The sequence below is a fragment of the Galeopterus variegatus genome, unplaced genomic scaffold, assembly GCF_000696425.1.
Source record: "Galeopterus variegatus unplaced genomic scaffold, G_variegatus-3.0.2 Scaffold3817, whole genome shotgun sequence".
Lineage (NCBI taxonomy): Eukaryota > Metazoa > Chordata > Mammalia > Dermoptera > Cynocephalidae > Galeopterus > Galeopterus variegatus.
The window spans coordinates 110,128-131,305 of record NW_007729928.1 but is presented as its reverse complement, the minus strand read 5'-3'; the positions used below and the strand labels follow the sequence as shown (position 1 = coordinate 131,305).

At 37.8% G+C, this 21,178-nt stretch overlaps 2 protein-coding genes across 2 annotated transcripts in view; both read right to left on the bottom strand.

The window, feature by feature from the left end:
* The window catches only part of KRT26 (keratin 26), a 6,905-nt gene extending 5,226 nt beyond the window's left edge, over positions 1 to 1,679 (bottom strand). The window contains exons 1-2 of the mRNA XM_008586066.1: positions 1,239 to 1,679; positions 719 to 801 (exon numbers count right to left, since the gene is read on the bottom strand). Coding sequence (XP_008584288.1) covers positions 719 to 801; positions 1,239 to 1,679 — 524 coding nt within the window. The remainder of the gene's footprint in view (positions 1 to 718; positions 802 to 1,238) is intronic.
* A 4,778-nt stretch (positions 1,680 to 6,457) lies between these two features.
* On the bottom strand, positions 6,458 to 11,096 carry KRT27 (keratin 27). The gene is given in 9 exon segments (XM_008586065.1): positions 6,458 to 6,782; positions 6,899 to 6,948; positions 7,164 to 7,381; positions 8,729 to 8,854; positions 8,937 to 9,098; positions 9,530 to 9,546; positions 9,549 to 9,685; positions 10,084 to 10,166; positions 10,633 to 11,096. Coding segments are annotated over 9 exon segments (1,362 nt in total). The 5' UTR covers positions 11,065 to 11,096; the 3' UTR covers positions 6,458 to 6,645.
* Positions 11,097 to 21,178: the final 10,082 nt, after the last annotated feature.

Here is a 21,178-nt window from a genome sequence, read left to right as displayed (position 1 = left end):
TTTTGTCCTTTTTGTGACCGGCTGCACCGCGCTCAGCCAGTGAGCGCACCGGCCATCCCTACATAGGATCCGAACCCGCGGCAGGAGCTCCACTGCGCTCCCAGCGCCGCACTCTCCTGAGTGCGCCACGGGCTCGGCCCACAGCACAACTTTTAAAGACATTTTATGTGCTGAAAATTATAATGTTCTGTACACACTTCTGACGCTTCTTGCAATGGCAAACGGTTAAAACAGTGTGAGATAACTATTGATTTATGCATATTATTATGGAAGAGTTATTTCTTCAGGATTGATTTCTATCATCTAATGTGCTTAACAGTTAAAAAATATTTCTAGATTGGGGCCGACCCTGTGGCTTACTCAGGAGAGTGCGGTGCTGGGAGCGCAGCGGAGCTCCTGCCGCGGGTTTGGATCCTATACAGGGATGGCCGCGTGCGCTCACTGGCTGAGCGCGGTGCGGGCGACACTGAGCCAAGGGTTACGTTCCCCTTACCGGTCGCAAAAAGGACAAAAAAAAAAAAAAAAAAGGTTAAAAAAAATATTTCTAGATTAAAAAGCATTTACAATAGCTCTTTTTATAGGGGCATATTTAATTCAGTTTCTTCATTGATCTTGTCTGGCTTTATAAAAACATTTTGGTTTTAAAAACAAAAGACAAGTTCTTTAATCAACTGTAATATTTTTACCTTTATTAATATGATCAATTATTTTCACCTACTTCAGCCTGAAGTCATCAGCGGTCAGTCTGGCATTGTCATTTTGTAGAACAACACTGGCATTGGAGGTGGTCACAGACATAATCTAAATAGGGTAGATTGTGTGCAAAATGTTAAGTGCCAAAAAGTCAAAGGAGCCTCCAGATTTCAGTGTGATTCTAAATCTTCTTAACCTGTCAAGCATATGTGTCAGTACCATTTTTTTCTGTATTAAACGAATGTGGATTTTCTTCAGATAACAAATTTCCAGAGCTTTGGAGCCACATAGATGCTTTTATTACTCATGATCAAAAGGTATGAGCTAAACCTAAGAACAACAGAGTGATTATATCTAATTTGCAACTATTTCTCTTTCATTGTCTAATTCTACAAATTTTTATGGCCAGGCACCTGGCTTAGCATTGGGAATACAGAGTGAATAAATTCTATATTCACATAAATTTGTTAAGCATGTTTTATATTTTCTCTTCTTTATGTATACCCAAAGTCTGTAGTAAAAGTATGAAAATTCATTTTTCTTACCTGCCTTTTAAGATCTTCAATGACTGAGAAATATCTACTGTCATCGTGATTGTGTCCCCGGCAAGAACCAGGCCCATATTTCTCATACCAGCCCTTGATCTTTTGCTCTAGGCCTGTGTTTGCTTCCTCCAGAGCTCGCACGTGGTCCAGGTAGGATGCCAGGCGGTCGTTGAGGTTCTGCATGGTCAATTTTTCATTCCCAGAGAAGAGGCTATGCTCATTTCCAAGAAAACCAGCACAGACACCACTTCCCAACCCTCCACCACCACTGCAGAAGCTTCCTCCAGAAGAAACATTCCCAAGAGTACAAGAAAAGCTGCTTCCTGCTCCTGACCCAACACACATATTCCCAGCTGCAAAGCCTATTCCTCCACCAGACAGCCTAACAGACCCAGCTCGCGAGCAGATCCTCCTGGATCCACTAGAAAATTGGAGAGACATGGCGACAGCACAGCCGAGTGACCCTTCCCAGAGAGGAGCAAAGCCAAAGAGTTTAGCTCCATTGGCCTTTTATAGGATTCAGTGGGTTATTTCAGCCTTAACTATGCCAATCTGTAGTAAATATTGCTCGCATCCTAACTGTTGTTTTTCATAATTGGGGGATTTTTAATAGTGTCCAGTCTGCATTGGCCTTTTATAGGATTCAGTGGGTTATTTCAGCCTTAACTATGCCAATCTGTAGTAAAATATTGCTCGCATCCTAACTGTTGTTTTTCATAATTGGGGGATTTTTAATAGTGTCCAGTCTATAGATGGAAAGGTGCCCCAAGGATATTTTTTTATATGTGAAAAAAGTGCCAGGTGCAGTAGTATCAAATCATAGCCTCCAAGGTCAAAATTAAATATGAGTAAATGTACATCTTTTTGACCTCTGGAGTACAGTCTAGTTCTCTGCCCCTATATAAAAAATAATAATTCAAATGAGAAATATCTACTGCTTTTGTCCTGCAAATGCTCATAGACTCCCTCTATTATTTCCAGTTTATCAAGTGTTTTCTTTCTTATTGAAATGAGAGACTTTCAATATCTAGTGATCTTTTGGTAGTGGGAGTTTTTAAATTGATTTTTTAAAAAATTAAAAACAGATAATAAAAGTCCTGTAGTAACTTGCTTATCAATATCATTAAAATTCATAAATATGTGGTGTTGATGGAGAATTATTTATATTGAAATTTCTTGGTTTGATCCAGGGGCAGAATATCAATTCAGCTAACTTCTGAATCTCCAAATTTTTCACTTCCCTACCTCAAAAATAGTGTATTGCCTTATAGTGTAAATATATGAATTTAAGGCATTATAAATTATTTAGAGAAGTGAGCTTCATATTGATCAGTGGGGGGTAAGATATATGAAGGAGAGAGATGTTTTCACGGCTACTTAGGAAGCTGACACTTATGGTACTCTAGATAGAAAATCAGTTGTCATAGGGAAGAAAACTTTTTATTCTCTTGCACTGATGTTCATGGGAAGTTATAATGTCTTGTTGTGCTTCATTTCCCTACTAGGCAAATGAAAAGATAACATTGAACGGTCTCAGATGAATGTTGAGCTGCTCCGATAATGAGTGACTACAAGACAGTCTGAAGGGCATGGACATTGGTAAATGTTAATTATTTAAATTATTATAATAAAGTGGACATGTCAGACAGGATCAGGTCTCTGTCACTCATAATAGTACAAATTGATTGGTTGACTGATTGCAGGTTTGGTTTTGAAACAGTAATTTTTCTGAATGAAATTTTTCAATGTTCTGAATATTGAATACTCTGAAAAACATAAAACATTATTGTCACTAGAAGATAGGAGATATTTGATGGCCTGGAAGGCATGGATGTTTTTGATCAAAATGTTTAGAACAGCGGGGCTGGCCCCGTGGCTCACTAGAGAGAGTGCGGGGCTGGTAGCGCTGAGGCCACAGGTTCGGATCCTGTATAGGGATGGCTGGTGCGCTCACTGGCTGAGCGTGGTGCTGACAACTCCGTGCTGAGGGCTGCAATCCCCTTACCGGTCAAAAAGAAAGAAAATGTTTAGAATAGTACATGATAAGTTAAGAGATATGGCTCATATTCAGAGACTTATTACTGATTTTGTTGTAACCCAGCCAAATATTTAATCATTTGTCCATGTTTCCCATGAATAAAACAAGAAAAATAGAATATATTGTCAGTGTAATAGTTTATAAGGCTTGAGTTTCTTTGCTAAGAGATATTACCACACTGCAAAGTATTATTAACATAATCTATTTATCTCTAGATATTTTATAAATACTAATTAACTTATCTCCTGTGAAATAAGTTAAGCATACATATATGATTAGAACTGTTTTGGAGATGAGTCGGCTCTGAAGCAAAGTGGCAACACAGATCACAAAGCAATTGTATATCAAAGCAAGACTGGAATGTATGATGCTTAACTCCTTCTCGAAACGTTGTTGCCTATTTACTCATATGGGCAAGTCTCTTGAGTTCTCTTAATCATAGATTTATCCTACACTAATACCCACTATAAAAGTTTGGATATGCTTTAGTCCTTTCTGCAAGTTGGGAATAGATTTAAGAAATTCTCTGAGCCACTTCTACCTACGTATTTCCTTCCCGAGTGTGGTTTTATTCATGGTAAAAAACTGGTATTGAGCAGTATATCATTAACCATGTCTTGAGAATCTACTAGGTATTAGGGCATTATATAATATGCATATTGTAGGTATCCAAAATAATTGAATGGAACTAAACTTTAAGTTATGCAGTGGTAATGTCTCCTCATTTCAGAATGAAGTTTTTCATTACATTATCTTATTGTAATGATCATATGCTAATTTTCCCCCGATAAATTTATTGGTTAGTTTCAAATATGCTGTTATTTAAAATTCACAGTCTATATCTATTAGCCAAGTTTAGAAAACCATTTTTTCTTGAGCACGAATGAAGTTTGTTTTGTCACTAGATTCCTAGTGTTTTTCTGAGAATCAGATTCCTGTGTGTTAATTCCTCCCACAAAATGGCTTCCCTGGTGTGTTTGGGAAGGAGACTGATGGTGTTGCTAATCTCATGCACTTAGTTTCTTTATCCCTTCTCTTGCTAGAAGAAAGGTGGAGTCATAGGGTTCTCACTAGGGTGGTATCATGTCATGGTTAAGCACACAGACTCTGAGACATACTGCCTGAATTAGCATTCCAGCACCTCCCGTTGTTAGCTGTGTGACCTTGGGCAGAGGACTCAACTGCTCTCTGTCTCAGTTTCCTTATCTATAAAATGAGGATGATGACAGTATCTTCCTCATAGGGTTGTTGTAAGGATTAAATGATGCTTAGAACAGAGCCTAGCACATAGTAAGCGCTGGTTATCGATTACTGTTGATTCTTTCCTGGAAGTTACGTAAAAAGTCCTGAATATGGCCTGGCTCTAGTAGAAAGAGTTTATTCAAACTGGTTCTAGTAAAAAGAGTTTGGTCCCTCAGTTATGACGAGTTGGTGGTCAGGCATCTCAATTACTGAATAAGTCTAAGTACGTAAATTTTTTTTGAAAAATTCAAAGACAATTTCTTAGAGCAGTTTGAAGTTCAAAATTGAGAGGAAGATACAGAGATTTCCTACACACCCCCTTCTCCCACACGTGCACAGCCTCCCTCCTTATGAACATTCCCCACCAGAGCGGTACATTTCCTACAACTACATTGATGAACCTACATTGACACATCATAATCACCCCAAATCCATAGTCTTCATTAGGGTTCACTGTTGTTGTTGCACATTCTATGGGTTTGGACACACGTATAATGGTACATATTCACCCTGATAGTATACAGAGTATTTTTACTGCCTAAAAATCCTCTGTGCTCTGCCTATTTATTCCTCCCCCAACACACAACCCCTGACAACCACTGATCTTTTTAGTCTCCATAGTTTTGCCTTTTTCAGAATGTCATACAGCTGGAATCATACAATATCTGGCCTTTTCAGATCGGCTTCGGTCACTTGGTAATATACATTTAAGGGTCCTTCATGCTTTCTCATGACTTGATAGCTCATTTCTTTTTAGCTGTAAATGATACTCCACTGCCTAGATGTAACACAGCTTATTTATTCATTCACCTTCTGCAGGACATTCCAGTTGCTTCCAAGGTTTGGCAACTATGAATAAAGCTGCTACAAACATCTAGTGCAGGTTTTTATGCAGACATGAGTTTTCAACTCCTTTGGGCAAAGGAGTAAAGGATCCAGAGATTCTCAGATTGTGTGGTATGAATATGTTTAGTTTTGTAAGAAGCTTCCAAACTGTCTTCCAAGGAGGGCATAAGCTAACTACTCTTGATTAAGGAACTATTTGGAAAGATGTTTTCTTCTCCTAATTTTGGTGTAAGGGCACGAGATGTGAGAATGGGTTAATCAGAAAGTTAAGCAGGAAGGAAGTATTTGCCTTAGGCTTACCTGGGTATTATTAAATGCACATGGGAAAGAGAGGAATGAAGGCAGCTTGAAGGTGATTGTAGTTCAACTGTGAACCAGTTCTGCAGAGTGTATGTACAGTGCTGGTTCCAGAGAAGAGCAGGCTGGTTCTGTTATGGGGTTGCTGTGCAGAAGCCCAATTCTCTCACCTTCAAATAAGCCTAAGGAGGGTTTTCTGCTGAGTTTGCACCCTCTGCAGCCCCCATGAAGCCTTGAACCACAGTTAGAGAAATAGCTTCATTCATGGTAAGAGCTAAATATTTTTTTCACTGAAAGTAATGTTTGACTTGAGAGACACATTGCTCTGCAGTAGTAGATGGCAAAAACTAAGTACAGTACTTGTGAATCCCTGTCCTCATGGTGGAGTGATTAAGATTATGAATTAGATACCCTCTGCTTATGCCTAACATCTCTTTCTTTTCCATTCTACTTTCGAATATTACCATTTATAGTCTTTCCTGTATTTTTAGGATGTCTCCAATTCTTCAATTCCTTATTTCCACTTCTGTGAGCATTTTGAATTCAGGGATTGGATTTTATTAACTGTTTTATCCTCATTACCTGGCACTTAGTGTACGCTCAGTAAGTATTTATTGAGGGGTGGAAGGAAGACTAAATTTTACAGAGATGTAAAAAAGACTCCAACTAATTTACATGTTAAATGTGTTCCTAACTTGTGAAGACTATTGACTTAAACAGAAGAAATTAAAGACAAAATTCAGCCCCCATTGGAAGGTATATTTAAAATTCAAACACTGATCAGAACCAGGGAAGATGATTTGCCACAGGAAGAACTTTTATTGAAACGTCACCATAGAGAAAGCCAAGGAAATATTACTACTCTAAAAACAGCTTGTCTTAATTCCCTGGAAGAAAAGCAGAAAAATAAGAGGGCCCTTCCTTAGGAAACTAGTTTCAATTAGGCATTTTAATTCAGGGGCCATTCTTTTCAGGTGCTTGAGCTCAGGAAGGCACCTTCTGTTCACTCTTGCTGATTTTGGTGGATTTTTCTTCCACGGTTTGAACTCTGGACGAGAGAACTTTGCCACGAGGATCGATTTCTTCAACAACTGTTTTAATGATGGTGGTTTTAGATGAATCTAAAATGACAGATATGAACAGGTAGAATTTATCAAATTCATAAAAGGGAAATAATTAACTCATCATCAAAACATATACAAATAAACATTGAAGGCTTAACACAGATTTGGTTTACCTTTTATCTGATTTCCCGGTCCTTTGTAGCCTTTTGATTTAGAACAAGAGCTATAAAAATATAGAGAGTTTATATTAATTATTTCACTCTGTTTGCTGAGGAAACTGAAAAACAATGATTTAAGGTGAGAGTTGATTGAATTGTGAAGTAACACTAGAAGGGCTTTTATCCACACATGATCTGGATCATAGATAGTTTGTACTTTATTTCAAATAATCTTAATAACTTTAAAATAAATTGTTTCATCCATGGAAGCAGCACTCACCCATCATCTCCATCTATCAGGCGGCAGTAGGTCTCAATTTCTTTCTCCAGGTGCACCTTGATGTCGAGGAGCTGCTCGTACTCGAGTTTCTGGCCCTCGGTCTCGGTTCTGACCTGGTGCAGCTGCTCCTCCAGGGCCCCGATCTGAGCCTGGATCTGCGCCAGCTGCGTGCAGTAGTTGCCCTCGGTCTCTGTCAAGGAGCACTCCAGGGAGTGTTTCTGTGGTTTGGTGAGACACAGTTTAGTAGAAAATGTCACAAAATTGTTTTAGAATAAGCCCAAGCACTTAAAAGATAATTAAGAGATTTATCCTTACATAAAGCAAATAATCATATTTATCCAAAAGATTCCATTTGTTCAATATTAATTGTTGCCTTTATTAGATGTCATACTACTTTTCTATTTGAGGATGATGCAGTGGGTGGTGGATGTTACTCTTGTGCCCGGAAGTGTTAGAAAAGATGAAATTGTTTCTTCCTAGAGCACAGTCTAAGATCCCTCCCCAACCCCAATATAACCTACATTCGAAGGGTCTGACACAATTTACCACTTTCCCAAGGAATAAAAGTCCCCCTACACTTTGCAACCTCATTTCTAGTCACGTGACAGTCTGTAGCTCTTGTATTAAAAAATAATCCTACAGTCAATTACATAAACTTTCTATGAGTAGAATGAACCAAAGAAGAGAATTACCTTTTTAGGCTTTAAATAGTTTGATTCGTTGGCTTGTGAATCCAGATGGGTTTACATAGATCCACAGAGGGAATTACTTGCTGTAATTTTACACGGAATGAAGATAAGCGTGTCTAACCCTTTCATCTTCAAGTATTTTTATATAAAGTCCATTTGTTTTATATGCAGTCATAGTCCCTTTTGTGGCTAAACTCTGGAGGTTTACTAGCCATAGTGGGAAAAGTATAAATTCGGGAGTTAGAAAATTTGGAGAGAAGTCCTCGTTCCTTTGTATCGGAGTGTGGGACTCTGGGAATTGCTTAACTTTTTCGAATCTCAGGTTCTTTTTTTGGAAATAATGACATGAGTTATAAAGTCTGTCCTGCCCATGCCTGGGGTTACGTGTGGGTGAATCTGCCAGACAAGCCTTTAATGAAAAAGGTTATTACTATCATTACACGTGTTTAGGTTTATAGTCAACCTTCATGCCTCTACCTTGCTTCTTGTTTGTGTCACTTAAAAAGGAACTTATAATTAAGAGGCCAAAAGGAATGCTAGATGAAGACTCTAGGAGGGATGCAAATGTATTTTTGCTCTCCATTGACAGTAGTTTTTGATCTTTTGACCTGGGAGGGAAGATTCAGGGTAAAAATTATTTTCTTTGTTGAGTACCTCAAAACAATTGTATTTGCTAATTGGTAAAGTTTCACAATTATTAGCATCTAGGTATAATTTTCAGGCAAAGAGGATTCTAATTTGCAAAATGCAAATGCGGTCTTGCGTCAAACATAGAACTTACTGGATCAAAACTAAAATAAGTAATATCTGGAAGAAAATTCTCTTTACATTTTTTCTCAGTTTCTGAAACAAATCTGTTTTGTACTTCTCGGTTACCGTTGCTAAGAGGGACTGAAGTTCAATCTCCAGGGTTTGAAGGGTACGTTTCATCTCAGTGAGTTCATTCCGAGCTGAGGTAGTGGCGCCAGCATCATCTGAGATCTGCTGCTGCAGCGAAGCGCTCTGCAAGTCAGGAACCGTGTTAGGCCGCCGTGTCCTGCATCCGCACCCAGGACCAGGCGAGCGCCCCCTAGCGTGGCCTCACCTTTTCGTTGAACCAGGTCTCCGCGTCCCTGCGGTTCTGCTCGGCCAGGGCCTCGTACTCGGCTCGCATGTTGTTGAGCAGAACCGTGAGGTCCACGCCGGGGGCCGCGTTCATCTCCACGTTCACGTTACCTCCAGCTGCACACTGCAGAACCTGCATCTCCTGAAAGGGATTTGTTGAACTGAATTAGGGTCTGAATATATATATATATTTTGTCCTTTTTTGTGGCCGATAAGGGGATTGCAACCCTTGGCTTGGTGTCGTCTGCACCGCGCTCAGCCGGTGAGCGCACCGGCCATCCCTATATAGGATCCGAACCCGCGGCACTCCCGAGTGTGCCACGGGGTCGGCCCTAGGGTCTGAATATTTTTAAAGGAGCCAGCCAGACAGATCTATATGGTTAGAAACTTTTTGGGGGGTTTGCTTCTTTTGAGAGGGATGAATAGAAATATTTCAAACATTCTAAGCCATACAGAGGAATTGCCAAGTTCCTTCTTGAATATTAATTTGGGATATGATACTTATCATCTGAAATGGGTTTTAAATTTTGGGAGGGTGGTGGGTTGTGAAAGTCGAGGAGGTAGAGCCTCTACCTCCTGGTGATTCTTCTGAGGTAAGCCAGCTCCTCGTTCAGAGCTTCTAGCTGGATCTCCAGGTCCGTTCTGCACAAGGTCAACTCGTCCAGGACTCTGCGCAAACCGTTGATATCTGCATCAACGCTCTGGTGAAGGGCCAACTCATTTTCAAACCTTAGAAAAATATTTGATAGTTCTGTCATTAGTCATTAGACATTAGTCACAGCACTTTTTAGGTCATCATAAAACTCAAACTAAGCTTTGAAGTAAAACTGTTAAAAATAACACCTGAAACTTCAGTTAGATCACCCGCAATGCAATAAATACATTTCTTTGAAGCAAGAGAATGGGAATACTCAAAATTCTCTTTCATATGACCTTGACAGTCATTGTGTTAGTCTCCACCTTTCCCAAGTAAAATGTTATTCAGCTAGTCATTCTAATATGCATTTGGTTTAAAACAAAGAAATGAAGAAACAAAACCAAGGAATTGAGCCAACGTCAAAGAGCCTACATAAAAGAGGAAAACGCTTCGACAGCTCTTTTTTCTGTTTCTCTTTAGCTCTACTTACTTCAGTCGGAAGTCATCAGCTGTTAGTCTCGCGTTATCATGTTGCAGGACAATATTGGCATTAGTTGTAGTTGCAGAAATTACCTGATAAATGGAGAGTTAATTAAGAGTGAGGAAGTATTTAAAAAAATTCAAATTTCCTTGAAATAAAGTAACCTATTAAATTATAGCAATATTTGTGGCATCTGTCTCTAATAAGAAAATGATTCTTTTGAAAATGGGACATTTAAGTATGGCTTCTTTTATTCCCCACCAGTAAAAAAACTCTTTCTATGGGAAAGCTTATAAATATATAGCTGGAGACATTAGGATTTTTTTTTTGATATTTTAATATTACTAAAAGCATACATGAATACCCAATACCAGATAATGCATGGGCCATGTTCAAAGATTAGAATTTTAATATGTTATTTTTAATATTGATAATGAACTACCAAAATTTAGAAGCTGAGAGCAAAGCCCTGATGTTGGGATAGATTGTACATCTGTGTGTATGTGTGTGGCTAAATGCTCTCATGAATGTTAACGCTCATGACATTGTCTTTCTTACCTGGTTCCTAAGGTCATCAATTATTGGGAAGAATCTGCTGTAATCATGATCAAGACCGCGGCAAGAACCAGGTCCAAATTTCTCATACCACCCCTTGATCTTCTGCTCCAAGTCAGCATTGGCTTCCTCTAGGGCTCGAACATTCTCCAGATAGGAGGCCAGGCGGTCGTTGAGGTTCTGCATGGTCACCTTCCCATTGCCAGAGAGGAGTCCGTGTTCATTCCCGGTGAAGGCAGCACAAGAAGCACTTGCCCCGCCGTAGCCTCCTGCAGATGAGCTGCCCCCAAAGGCACAAGAGAAGCCACTTCCAATGCCCGGCACGCTGCATGCATTTCCAGCCCCAAAGCCTGCTCCCCCACTAGAGAGCCTCACAGAGCCCGCTGCCCCACAAGAACCAAGCCGTCTGGATGCAGAAGAAAAGCGCACAGACATGGTGGCCACACTGGAGTGTTTCCTCCGGGGACGATGCTGTAGCGACGAATGTCCTGTTCAGACAGTTCAGTTTGCCTTTATATACACATTATTAGGGTGTTTCATGACAAACTTAGCTACTCATAGCAAGATGTTTGCCACGTCGCTGTGAATTATCCATAATTGGGTGATTTTTTTTTTTTAATGAATGTCTTTACCGTACTGTGTTCATCTCTGTAGGTGGATAGTTACCTTGGGGTTATTTGTTATCTCTGGAATTGTTCAGGGTGGAGTATTATCAAGATTATTATAGTAATGCATTTCAAATTTAGTATGAGTAACGCTTCCTGTGTTCCAGGCTTCAGGAATATAAAATTCGTATAAGCATAAAAAAGTGTGGTAGATGAATTTCTCTTTTCCTTGTCCAAACCAAAAACATTGCATTTTCTCCAGCAAGTGAAGCATCATAATCATAGTTTTCTATCAGATACGTTGAAAATAATTTTAAGACCACGGGTCGTGGTACCAGAAGAAGGAAGCCAGGCCCTAAATGAAAATTGAGGAATTAAATGGAATCTTCTTTGGAGACAAAAAGTCTTCCTGAATTATCATTTCATCTGTACTGGTTTTCTGTCTGAGCTCTACTGCTAACCAGGTTAAGTAAGGGAATTGATTAACCTCTCTGGGCCTTAGTTTCTTCACCTGGAAAATGAGAGGACTCGATCATGGCCTCTGTGTTCTCTTTCTATCTCGAAATGTCTCATATTCTATTTTTAGAATACTTTTTTGCATTTTCTCCCCCCACTTTTAACCTCCTACTTATTCCTGATTTTGGTCCCACCACTTTGCTGAAATTAATCTCTCAAAGGTTGCTAATCACTGCACAACTCCAACCCAACTGTTGGTTCTTATATTTATTTTCCTGTGCCCTCTTGGTTGTGTTTGCTGTTGACCACCTCAGTCTGATGGAGGTTCAGAAAAATCCTTTCTGAGAATTCTTTTACATCTCTGGCTCTCCTTTTCTCTTCCATTCACAGCTTCTGTGCTCTAAATTTCGTCATTTCTTGTGGTTTTGTGGTTGGCATTTGAGACTCTTTTTAACATAGGTCTTATCTATCTGATGTTTCCATTCTTTTATTTTACTACTCCCCTCTTTCCCGCTTTGTCTTTTTTCTTGGTGTTCTTTCCTCCTGGTTTGTTTTCTTCTTAAAATTAAAAATTATAAAAAATTATTTGAGATCATTCATTGGCCAAGAACTGACATCACTTTCAATTATATAGATTGAAAATGAAATTGGTAAAAATGTGAATTTTCATGACCTAATAAGTGGGTTTGCAGAAAAGAAATCCAGAAAAATTTTGACAATCAAGAAACTATATTATTAAAGTATTATAATTTATTGTATTAAATAGAATTATAATACCAAAAGATTTTTTTACAGTGTGTAAGTTTATGTTGTTATACATGTATCAATACTATCCCGATTACATGTTATAAATAATAAGATATTTTTAAAAGAAAAAGATTTATATTTTAGTATTTCTAAGTGAACTTTTTCCTGACTTTTGAACAAGGGGCCCCACATTTTTACTTTGCAATGGGTTCCACAGACTATGTAGACATCCTTGATTATAGAGTCCTACAGAAAAGACCTCCAAATGCAGATATTTGAGTGTTCCCCAGACACCACACAACCACCCTGGAGTGAAATACAGACACTCACACACAGAATCTGGAAATATTTAAGGCCTTGCTCTTCAAAATGAACAGAATTTCAAAGATTACCATACATTGAAAAACACCCCAACACAAAAGACAGAGATTCAAAGAAACAAACAAAAAATAGCACTCAAGGGAAATAAAGATTATACAGGAAACTGAAGAAAACTTTACAAAAGAAATTGCATACCCTTAGAAGTAACAAAAATATTGCATATTCAAAACGTGGATAGAATATCATTAAAACTGAACAGTAAGTACAAGAAAGAGCCCCTAGAATGAAAAATTAACTTTCACAATACAACTTCAATAGATGAGTTGGAAAATAAATATAAGAACTCCCAAAAAGTAGAACAAAAAGGTAAAAAGATAGATAAAAGAAAATATTAGAAAATTACAGGCTTGGTCCAAGAAGAATAGCATTAAATGGTCTTCCAGAAAGAGAGAAGGAGGAAATGATTAAGAAATTATTTTATAAACATATTCTAAAATGCTGCTCAGAACCAAAGAACCGACCTTCTAAATTCATAGAGACCACCAAGAACCATGAACAATAAATGGAAAACAACTGCAGGGAGGCATGTTCATGGGATATTCCAGAGAACCATGGAGGAAAAGGGAACATTTAATATGTTAGGAGAAGGGGCTGGCTGGTTAGCTCAGTTGTTAGAGTGAAGTGTTGATAACACCAAGGTCAAGGGTTAAGATCCCTTATTGACAAGTTGACAAAAACAAACAAACGAACAAACAAACAAACAAACAAACAAACAAAAACCAAACAGGAGACAAAACAACACATATCCAATGACAGGGATGCCATGATTCTAATGAAGAATACCTTCAAAATTCTAACCAAAAATGATGTCCAACCTAAAATTCTCTACTTTAGAAATCACAAGGGAGGGTGGAATAAAAATATTTTCAGACATGAAAAGTCTCAAGAAATTTGCTTCCCTTGTGCACGTGGACAGGAAGCCATTAGAAAGAAAAGCTTAAGATGATCCATGTGACGGGGTCGCAATGTGAGTGCATTGAGTGAATGTTCCCAAATGACAGCTGGGTAGCGGGTTTAAAAGACAAATAGCTCATATTGAATAGGAGAGTGGGAGATTCTGAAAGGGAAGTCTTTGCAGGGTTACAGAAAAATGATTGCTTCATGATTTTAATTATGTAAGAAAGAGGCATGAGAGATAAGATACATAGAAAACCAGATTAATACAGTATTAGAAAAATACTGCTTGCCTAAGGAAAAAAAACTGTACAAGGAAACATAATTAGTGTATACTCATACCACTTGCCACAACAATGAACAATATTTACTTAGTCATAATGATGAAAATATTGAACATTGATTTACTCAAATATTATGGTATAGCTACATAAGGAAGAAGGCGAAGGTGGGAAACGACAAATTCTCAACTTCCTTTTTAGAGGACAATATATAATGTCTCAAATTGATAAATCAAAAAATATTGAACAAGACATATTATTTTAAAATATAGAGATAAAGATGACAAGAAACAACTAAAATAGTTTTAAGTGGTTGCCTGTAGAAAGCAGGACTTAAGGCGAAAGTAGGTAGGGAGCAAGAAACTGCTGTTTTACGTTTTGGCTTTAAAGCAAAGTGCATTTATTACTTTAATAAAAAAGTAAAAATCAATTTAAAAATAACCAAGGAAAAGTCCCAAAGGTACATTAGAGTTTTCATTGTAAAATTTACAAATCAAACTGATATAAAATCCAATTTAAAAGCAGACTCTGATTTTTTTTTTTTTTTTTGGTGGCTGGCTGGTGCGGGAATCTGGACCCTTGACCTTGATGTTAGAACACTGTGCTCTGCCCAACTGAGCTAACCGGTCAGCCTTGATATTTTTATGTCTAGCAATTATACAAGACTAGATACTTTGAATGCCCTTCCACCACAAAATATCCTAATGCTAGATAAATTACAGTAAATGTACTTTTAAATTCATTGCTAAGTTCAAAAGAAAATAAAGGAAGTCATAAAAAAGAAGAAACAAAAACCAAAAAGCTGAAATATGAGTGGTGAGTAAACACAGACACTCAAGCTGTCCTGGAAATATGCTCAAACCAGAAACAGATCTTCTGGTTAAGAGCCCCACTGAGGAATAAGATTTAGAGCTGACCCAGTGTCAAAACTGAACTTGAGACCCTGCTTAAAGCTCTACACTTCCAAAGCCTATATATTCAGTAGAAAAGATGAGTTAGGAAAATCTGCATGCTGGCTAAGTGGACAAACTAGAAAATCATTCTGTCATTGATGGCACTGAGTAAAAAATTCAATAATACTAATATTTTGGTATTTGATAATGACATACGGTTATGGCCCTGCTCTTATACAGTCTTGTAATTTGAATTTATACCTCCTCAGTCTGAGAAACCCCAATCCAAGAAATTAATTTAAAATGTTTTGGATTGGTATTGCTGCATAGTACCCAGGAGGAAGCATCTCGGTCCTGACCCTGCAGGAGTCCCCAAGTTAAATTTCAATCAAATATAAGCTCATAATAAAATAAAGTAAACATGTGAAGAAACAAAGTAACATATGGCTAAGAGTCAACACTAACTACAGTCTGTAGAATAGGACATAAAAGATCAACAGTGATAAAATTACAAGAAAGTACATACAAAAAAGTGTGTTTTAGTGTTTAGGAAGTGAAAGAGAGAACTGAAAGTGTTACAAATGAATAAGTGACTAAAATACTTGGAACGGGGTACTTTGTAAGAAAATGAAATTTACTGCCTACAGTTTCTGAGGCTGAGAAGTCCAAAGTCCAGGGAAAACATCTGGTGAAGGTCCTGGTGGTGACGACAGTGACCCAGGGTCTCACATGGCAGAAAATAGCAGAGTAGAGAGAGACTAACCTCTCGTGTGCTCTTCTTTTAAAGCCCTTTTAAAGCCCTTTAAAAGAAGACCAGGTAAATTTTAAAAATTCTTCTTCTTTCCAAGAAGACCAGGTAAATTTAAAAAATAAATTAAAAATACAACTAAAATTGAAAATTTAGCTGACATATTAAACAACAGATAAGACATAACTGAGAAGAAAATAAGTAAACTGTAGGAAAGATAGAAGGAATATTATTCTAGGTGTGTGTGTGTCAAAAGAGAGAGAGAGAGAGAAAGGATTTAAACTGTGGGAGAGAGATTAAGAGATGCTGCAGATTGATTGAATTGTGTCCCCAAAGTTCATATATTAGAAGCTTAATTCCCGCTGTAACTGCTGAGGGTGGGAAATCCTACTACAGTAATTGAAAGGTGGTGCCTTGAAGAGGTAATTAAATTGTAGGAACATGCTACAGTGAATGGATTAATAATGGAGGTCAGGGGCATGGTTCTCAGGATTTTAAAAGAGCACATGAGTGGTTAGTCTCTTTCTGCTCTGCCACTTTTTGCCATGTGAGACCCCTGGGTCACTGCTGCCACCACCAGGACTCTCACCAGATGTGTTCCCTGAAGTTTGGACTTCTCAGCCTCAAAAACTGTAGGCAATAAATTTCATTTTCTTACAAAGCACCCAGTTCCAAGTATTTTGTAATAAGCAACAGAAGTGGACTAATACAGAGAAATAGATGACCCTGAAGAAGTTTCAACACACCTTTCGTTGGAATTCCCATAGGCAGAACAAAGAGAATGGGGCAGAGGATAAGAATTTTCTAGAAGAATTTTCTAGAATTGGAAACATCAACCCTCCAATTTAGGAGGCACAGAGAATTAAAATTCTGCTTCTAGTCACATCATAGCGATGCTGCAGAAGACCAAAGACAATGAGAAGATCTTCAAGCAGCCAGAGAGAAAACATAGATCATCTATAAAAGAACCACAATTACAGCATCAGTAGCTTCCCACTAGCAACAATGGAAACCAGAAGACACTGGAATAATCTCTACAAAATACTGAGAAGAAATAATTATCAAATTAAAACTGAATATCAAGCAAAACTATCAAGAATAGGTATGAATTCCGGGAAATAATGGCAATAGTGGTAGAAATTTTGAATCCTCACATAAAAATCCTCCAGAACAGTCATATCACAAAACCAAAGACCCATTGACAACATTTACAACAAACCCAAGTGACAGTGTATCGCCATGAATCCTAACATAAAAGCTGGTGGAACAAACTACCATTGACCAAAAGACCTGCATGTTATAACACTTCCGTGGAAAGAAGAGGGATTCCAGAGGCATCTGAAGAGTTTGATTATAAGAGAATCCCAAAAGAGCCAACTGAAAATAATAGCAGGTAAAGATGGAGAGTTTTGCTCATCCAATAGGGGGTGAGTGAAGAGTCCTGCACAAGGTCAGACCTTGTGAATTGTGGAGACTGACCAGCCATGGTTCCCTCCCAGGAGAGTTCCCCACAATGAGGAGAAACTGCTGGGAGAAGGATCAGAGTTAAGCAGGACCGGATCACAGAGACAAGGAAACAGAGGGTCTAGATACACGTGGGGGAGGGGAAGAGACAAGAAATTTCAGAAATCAGGCACCATATTTTTGAATCCCAGATAAAAACAGAAAAAGGAGCTCCATGAAGTTAAAAAAGATATTTGGAATTATACCTCATTCTAGAGGTTAAGGAATATGAATTTCCTATAAAAAGGAGCAAAAAGAAAGGATTGAGGTAAAATCCTACAAAATGTAGGAGCTGGATAACATCCCGGTAGAAAATGAAAGCATGCCAGAAGTACATGCCCACGAAACAGATTAACATATAACCTGCTATTTCAAAGTGACTTAAAAATCATTAAAAATGACAGATAAAACAAACAAACAAACAAACAACAACAACAAAAAACAACCCCCCCAAAAAAACCCCCACAAAAACAAACAAAAAACCCCAACATAAACCAGAATTAGAAATACTTAGAAACCAGGTGACAGAACTTAGGAAAGGATTAGAAATAAAAGAAAAATCTCCCACTGAACTGAGTAAGATACAATCACAGAAAATGAGAAGTTTAAGGGAAAGCAGTCCCCAGAGAACAGACATATTCTAGAAATACACACTCCCGAATTAAAATATTAGCTAATACAACTCAATAGTATATTAAATGGAACATAATATCCCAAGAGAGTTATTTACAGGAAGTGAGGATGCCTTAATATTGTATGGAGCAGATAAAAATGTCATATGACAAGAGTCATATGATCATCTGAAAAATACTAAAAGAAAACATTTGTAATTTTATTTATGATGTTGGTATGATTAAAAAAACCTTTCTCAGCAGTTATAAAACTCAGAACCTATGTATGATGGAAATTTTTTTTATAAATATAACAGTGAATTAAAAATTTCTGTATGATGTTCAAAAAATCAAAAGATAAATATAAATACGAAAACATTTGCAATGCCCAACAACAAGTGATAATTTACTTCTGTTGTGAAAAGCCCCCACAAATATTGGATGTTCATTAAAAGAAGGTATAGCAGTTTGTGATTTCCCCTTTAATAACCACTCTAGAGCAGTGGCTGGATTCTTTCTCCTTCGGATGGAGACTGATTCCTTGGAAGTACCTTCAATGTAGAAACTCTACACCAAAAAGCAGCATGAAACTTCAAGGACTGGGGGAGAACATGCAACCATTTAGCAGAACTCCTAAAGAACTCAGGGGTCCTAGGATTCTGCAGAGCAAGGGAAAATCACACAAGGACAGATTCAAGACCCTAAAGCCTGGGAACTNAAAAAGGATTGAGGTAAAATCCTACAAAATGTAGGAGCTGGATAACATTCCGGTAGAAAATGAAAGCATGCCAGAAGTACATGCCCAGGAAACAGATTAACATATAACCTGCTATTTCAAAGTGACTTAAAAATCATTAAAAATGACAGATAAAACAAACAAACAAACAAACAACAACAACAAAAAACAACCCCCCCAAAAAAACCCCCACAAAAACAAACAAAAAACCCCAACATAAACCAGAATTAGAAATACTTAGAAACCAGGTGACAGAACTTAGGAAAGGATTAGAAATAAAAGAAAAATCTCCCACTGAACTGAGTAAGATACAATCACAGAAAATGAGAAGTTTAAGGGAAAGCAGTCCCCAGAGAACAGACATATTCTAGAAATACACACTCCCGAATTAAAATATTAGCTAATACAACTCAATAGTATATTAAATGGAACATAATATCCCAAGAGAGTTATTTACAGGAAGTGAGGATGCCTTAATATTGTATGGAGCAGATAAAAATGTCATATGACAAGAGTCATATGATCATCTGAAAAATACTAAAAGAAAACATTTGTAATTTTATTTATGATGTTGGTATGATTAAAAAAACCTTTCTCAGCAGTTATAAAACTCAGAACCTATGTATGATGGAAATTTTTTTTATAAATATAACAGTGAATTAAAAATTTCTGTATGATGTTCAAAAAATCAAAAGATAAATATAAATACGAAAACATTTGCAATGCCCAACAACAAGTGATAATTTACTTCTGTTGTGAAAAGCCCCCACAAATATTGGATGTTCATTAAAAGAAGGTATAGCAGTTTGTGATTTCCCCTTTAATAACCACTCTAGAGCAGTGGCTGGATTCTTTCTCCTTCGGATGGAGACTGATTCCTTGGAAGTACCTTCAATGTAGAAACTCTACACCAAAAAGCAGCATGAAACTTCAAGGACTGGGGGAGAACATGCAACCATTTAGCAGAACTCCTAAAGAACTCAGGGGTCCTAGGATTCTGCAGAGCAAGGGAAAATCACACAAGGACAGATTCAAGACCCTAAAGCCTGGGAACTGGATATTTCCTTCAATCTTGTGAACTCAACAGAACTTAAAGGAAACTCATCCAGAATTTAATTTTACATCCATTCCTTTGTTGAATGGATACAACAAGGAATTCTGGTTTATTTCTTAGGCAAGATGTGGTGAATTAGAATTATTTGTTTTCCTTCTTAATCTTTTCACATCAACAGCACCCTTACCACGAAGTGAAGCACTGTAATGGGCCTTGCCATGGAAAACAGATCACCATAAAGACAGTGTTTTCTAGAATCAATATGTTATGAGCATACCTGATAAGCAGGGCTGACTCCATGGGCGTGAGACCTGTGTCGTTGCAGGAGGTCTCATGTTTAGAAGGGCTCTGTACTTGGTTTAATACTCTTCTATGGCCGTCTTGAAATTCTTAGTAATTTTATCTTTGAGCCTATGTCTTGTAAGTGAATCCCCATGGGGCCATGGGGCATGTGAATGGGCAGAGGAGAATGTGAGATATGTTTGTCTGCAGTTGTTCCTTACTGCCTCAGCGGTATATAGTGTATGCAGTGCCCATGTGCACAGCATTCTGGTAGACCTGTCATGTGCAAGAGTCCCAGGAGACTCAGAGTACAAAGTAAGCATGTTATGCCTAGGACGGAGTAGGCCACGCTTTCCACTCAAACCAGAAGTTGCTTGGAATGTAGACAGAAGGCACCATTGTTCTAAGAAACACGCATGACCAAGGATCCTTATTATATACTCGTGTTACTTTCTTGTATTAACCATCCACTTTATGCTGAAAATAATGGCATAAAAAGATAGGGCTACCCATAGTTTCTTTTCCTTTCAGTCTTTTCTTGCTCATCAGCCAGCCAAAGGTAGAGTGTTTGTAGGATGAGTGCATATGAAGAAATCAAATAAAAACAGTGGGGTGTGTTTTGTGCAGTGTTTCCACTGTTTGATAAGAACAAAATATATATATATATGTATGAGCTACAAAATATGAACTTTGTAATTTCAGTGATTCTACATAAAAGTTCTTATATTTGGATTTAAAACTGGCATTGCATGATATAAAAATTAATAGTATATCTTCCTTTGAGAAATGCCCTATTTAGCTCCTTTGACCATTTTTTAATTGGGTTATTTATTTTTTTTTGCTGTAAAGGTGTTTGAGTTCCTTGTATATTCTGGATATTAATCCTTCATCAGATGTATATTTTGCAATTATTTTTTCCCACTATTTTGGTTGTTTTTTCACTCTGTTGATTGTTTCTTTTGCTGTGCAGAAGCTTCTTAGTTTGATATAATCTCATTTGTTTATTTTTCCTTTGGTTGCCTGTGCTTTTGGGATCATATTCATGAAGTCTTCCCCACTCCTACTTCCTGGAGTGTTCCTCCTATGTTTTCTTTAAGGAGTTTTATTGTTTCAGGATGTATATTTAATTCTTTAATCCATTTTGAGTTGATTTTGGTATATGGTCAGAGGTATGGGTCTAGTTTCATTCTCCTACATATGAATAGCCAGTTTTCCCAGCACCATTTGCTGAAGAGGAAGTCTTTTCCCCAGTGTGTAGGCTTGGTGCCTTGGTCAAAGATCAGATGGCTGTAGGTGCGTGGGTTGATTTCTGGATTCTCTACGAATGGCCAACAGACACATGAAAAAATGCTCAACAT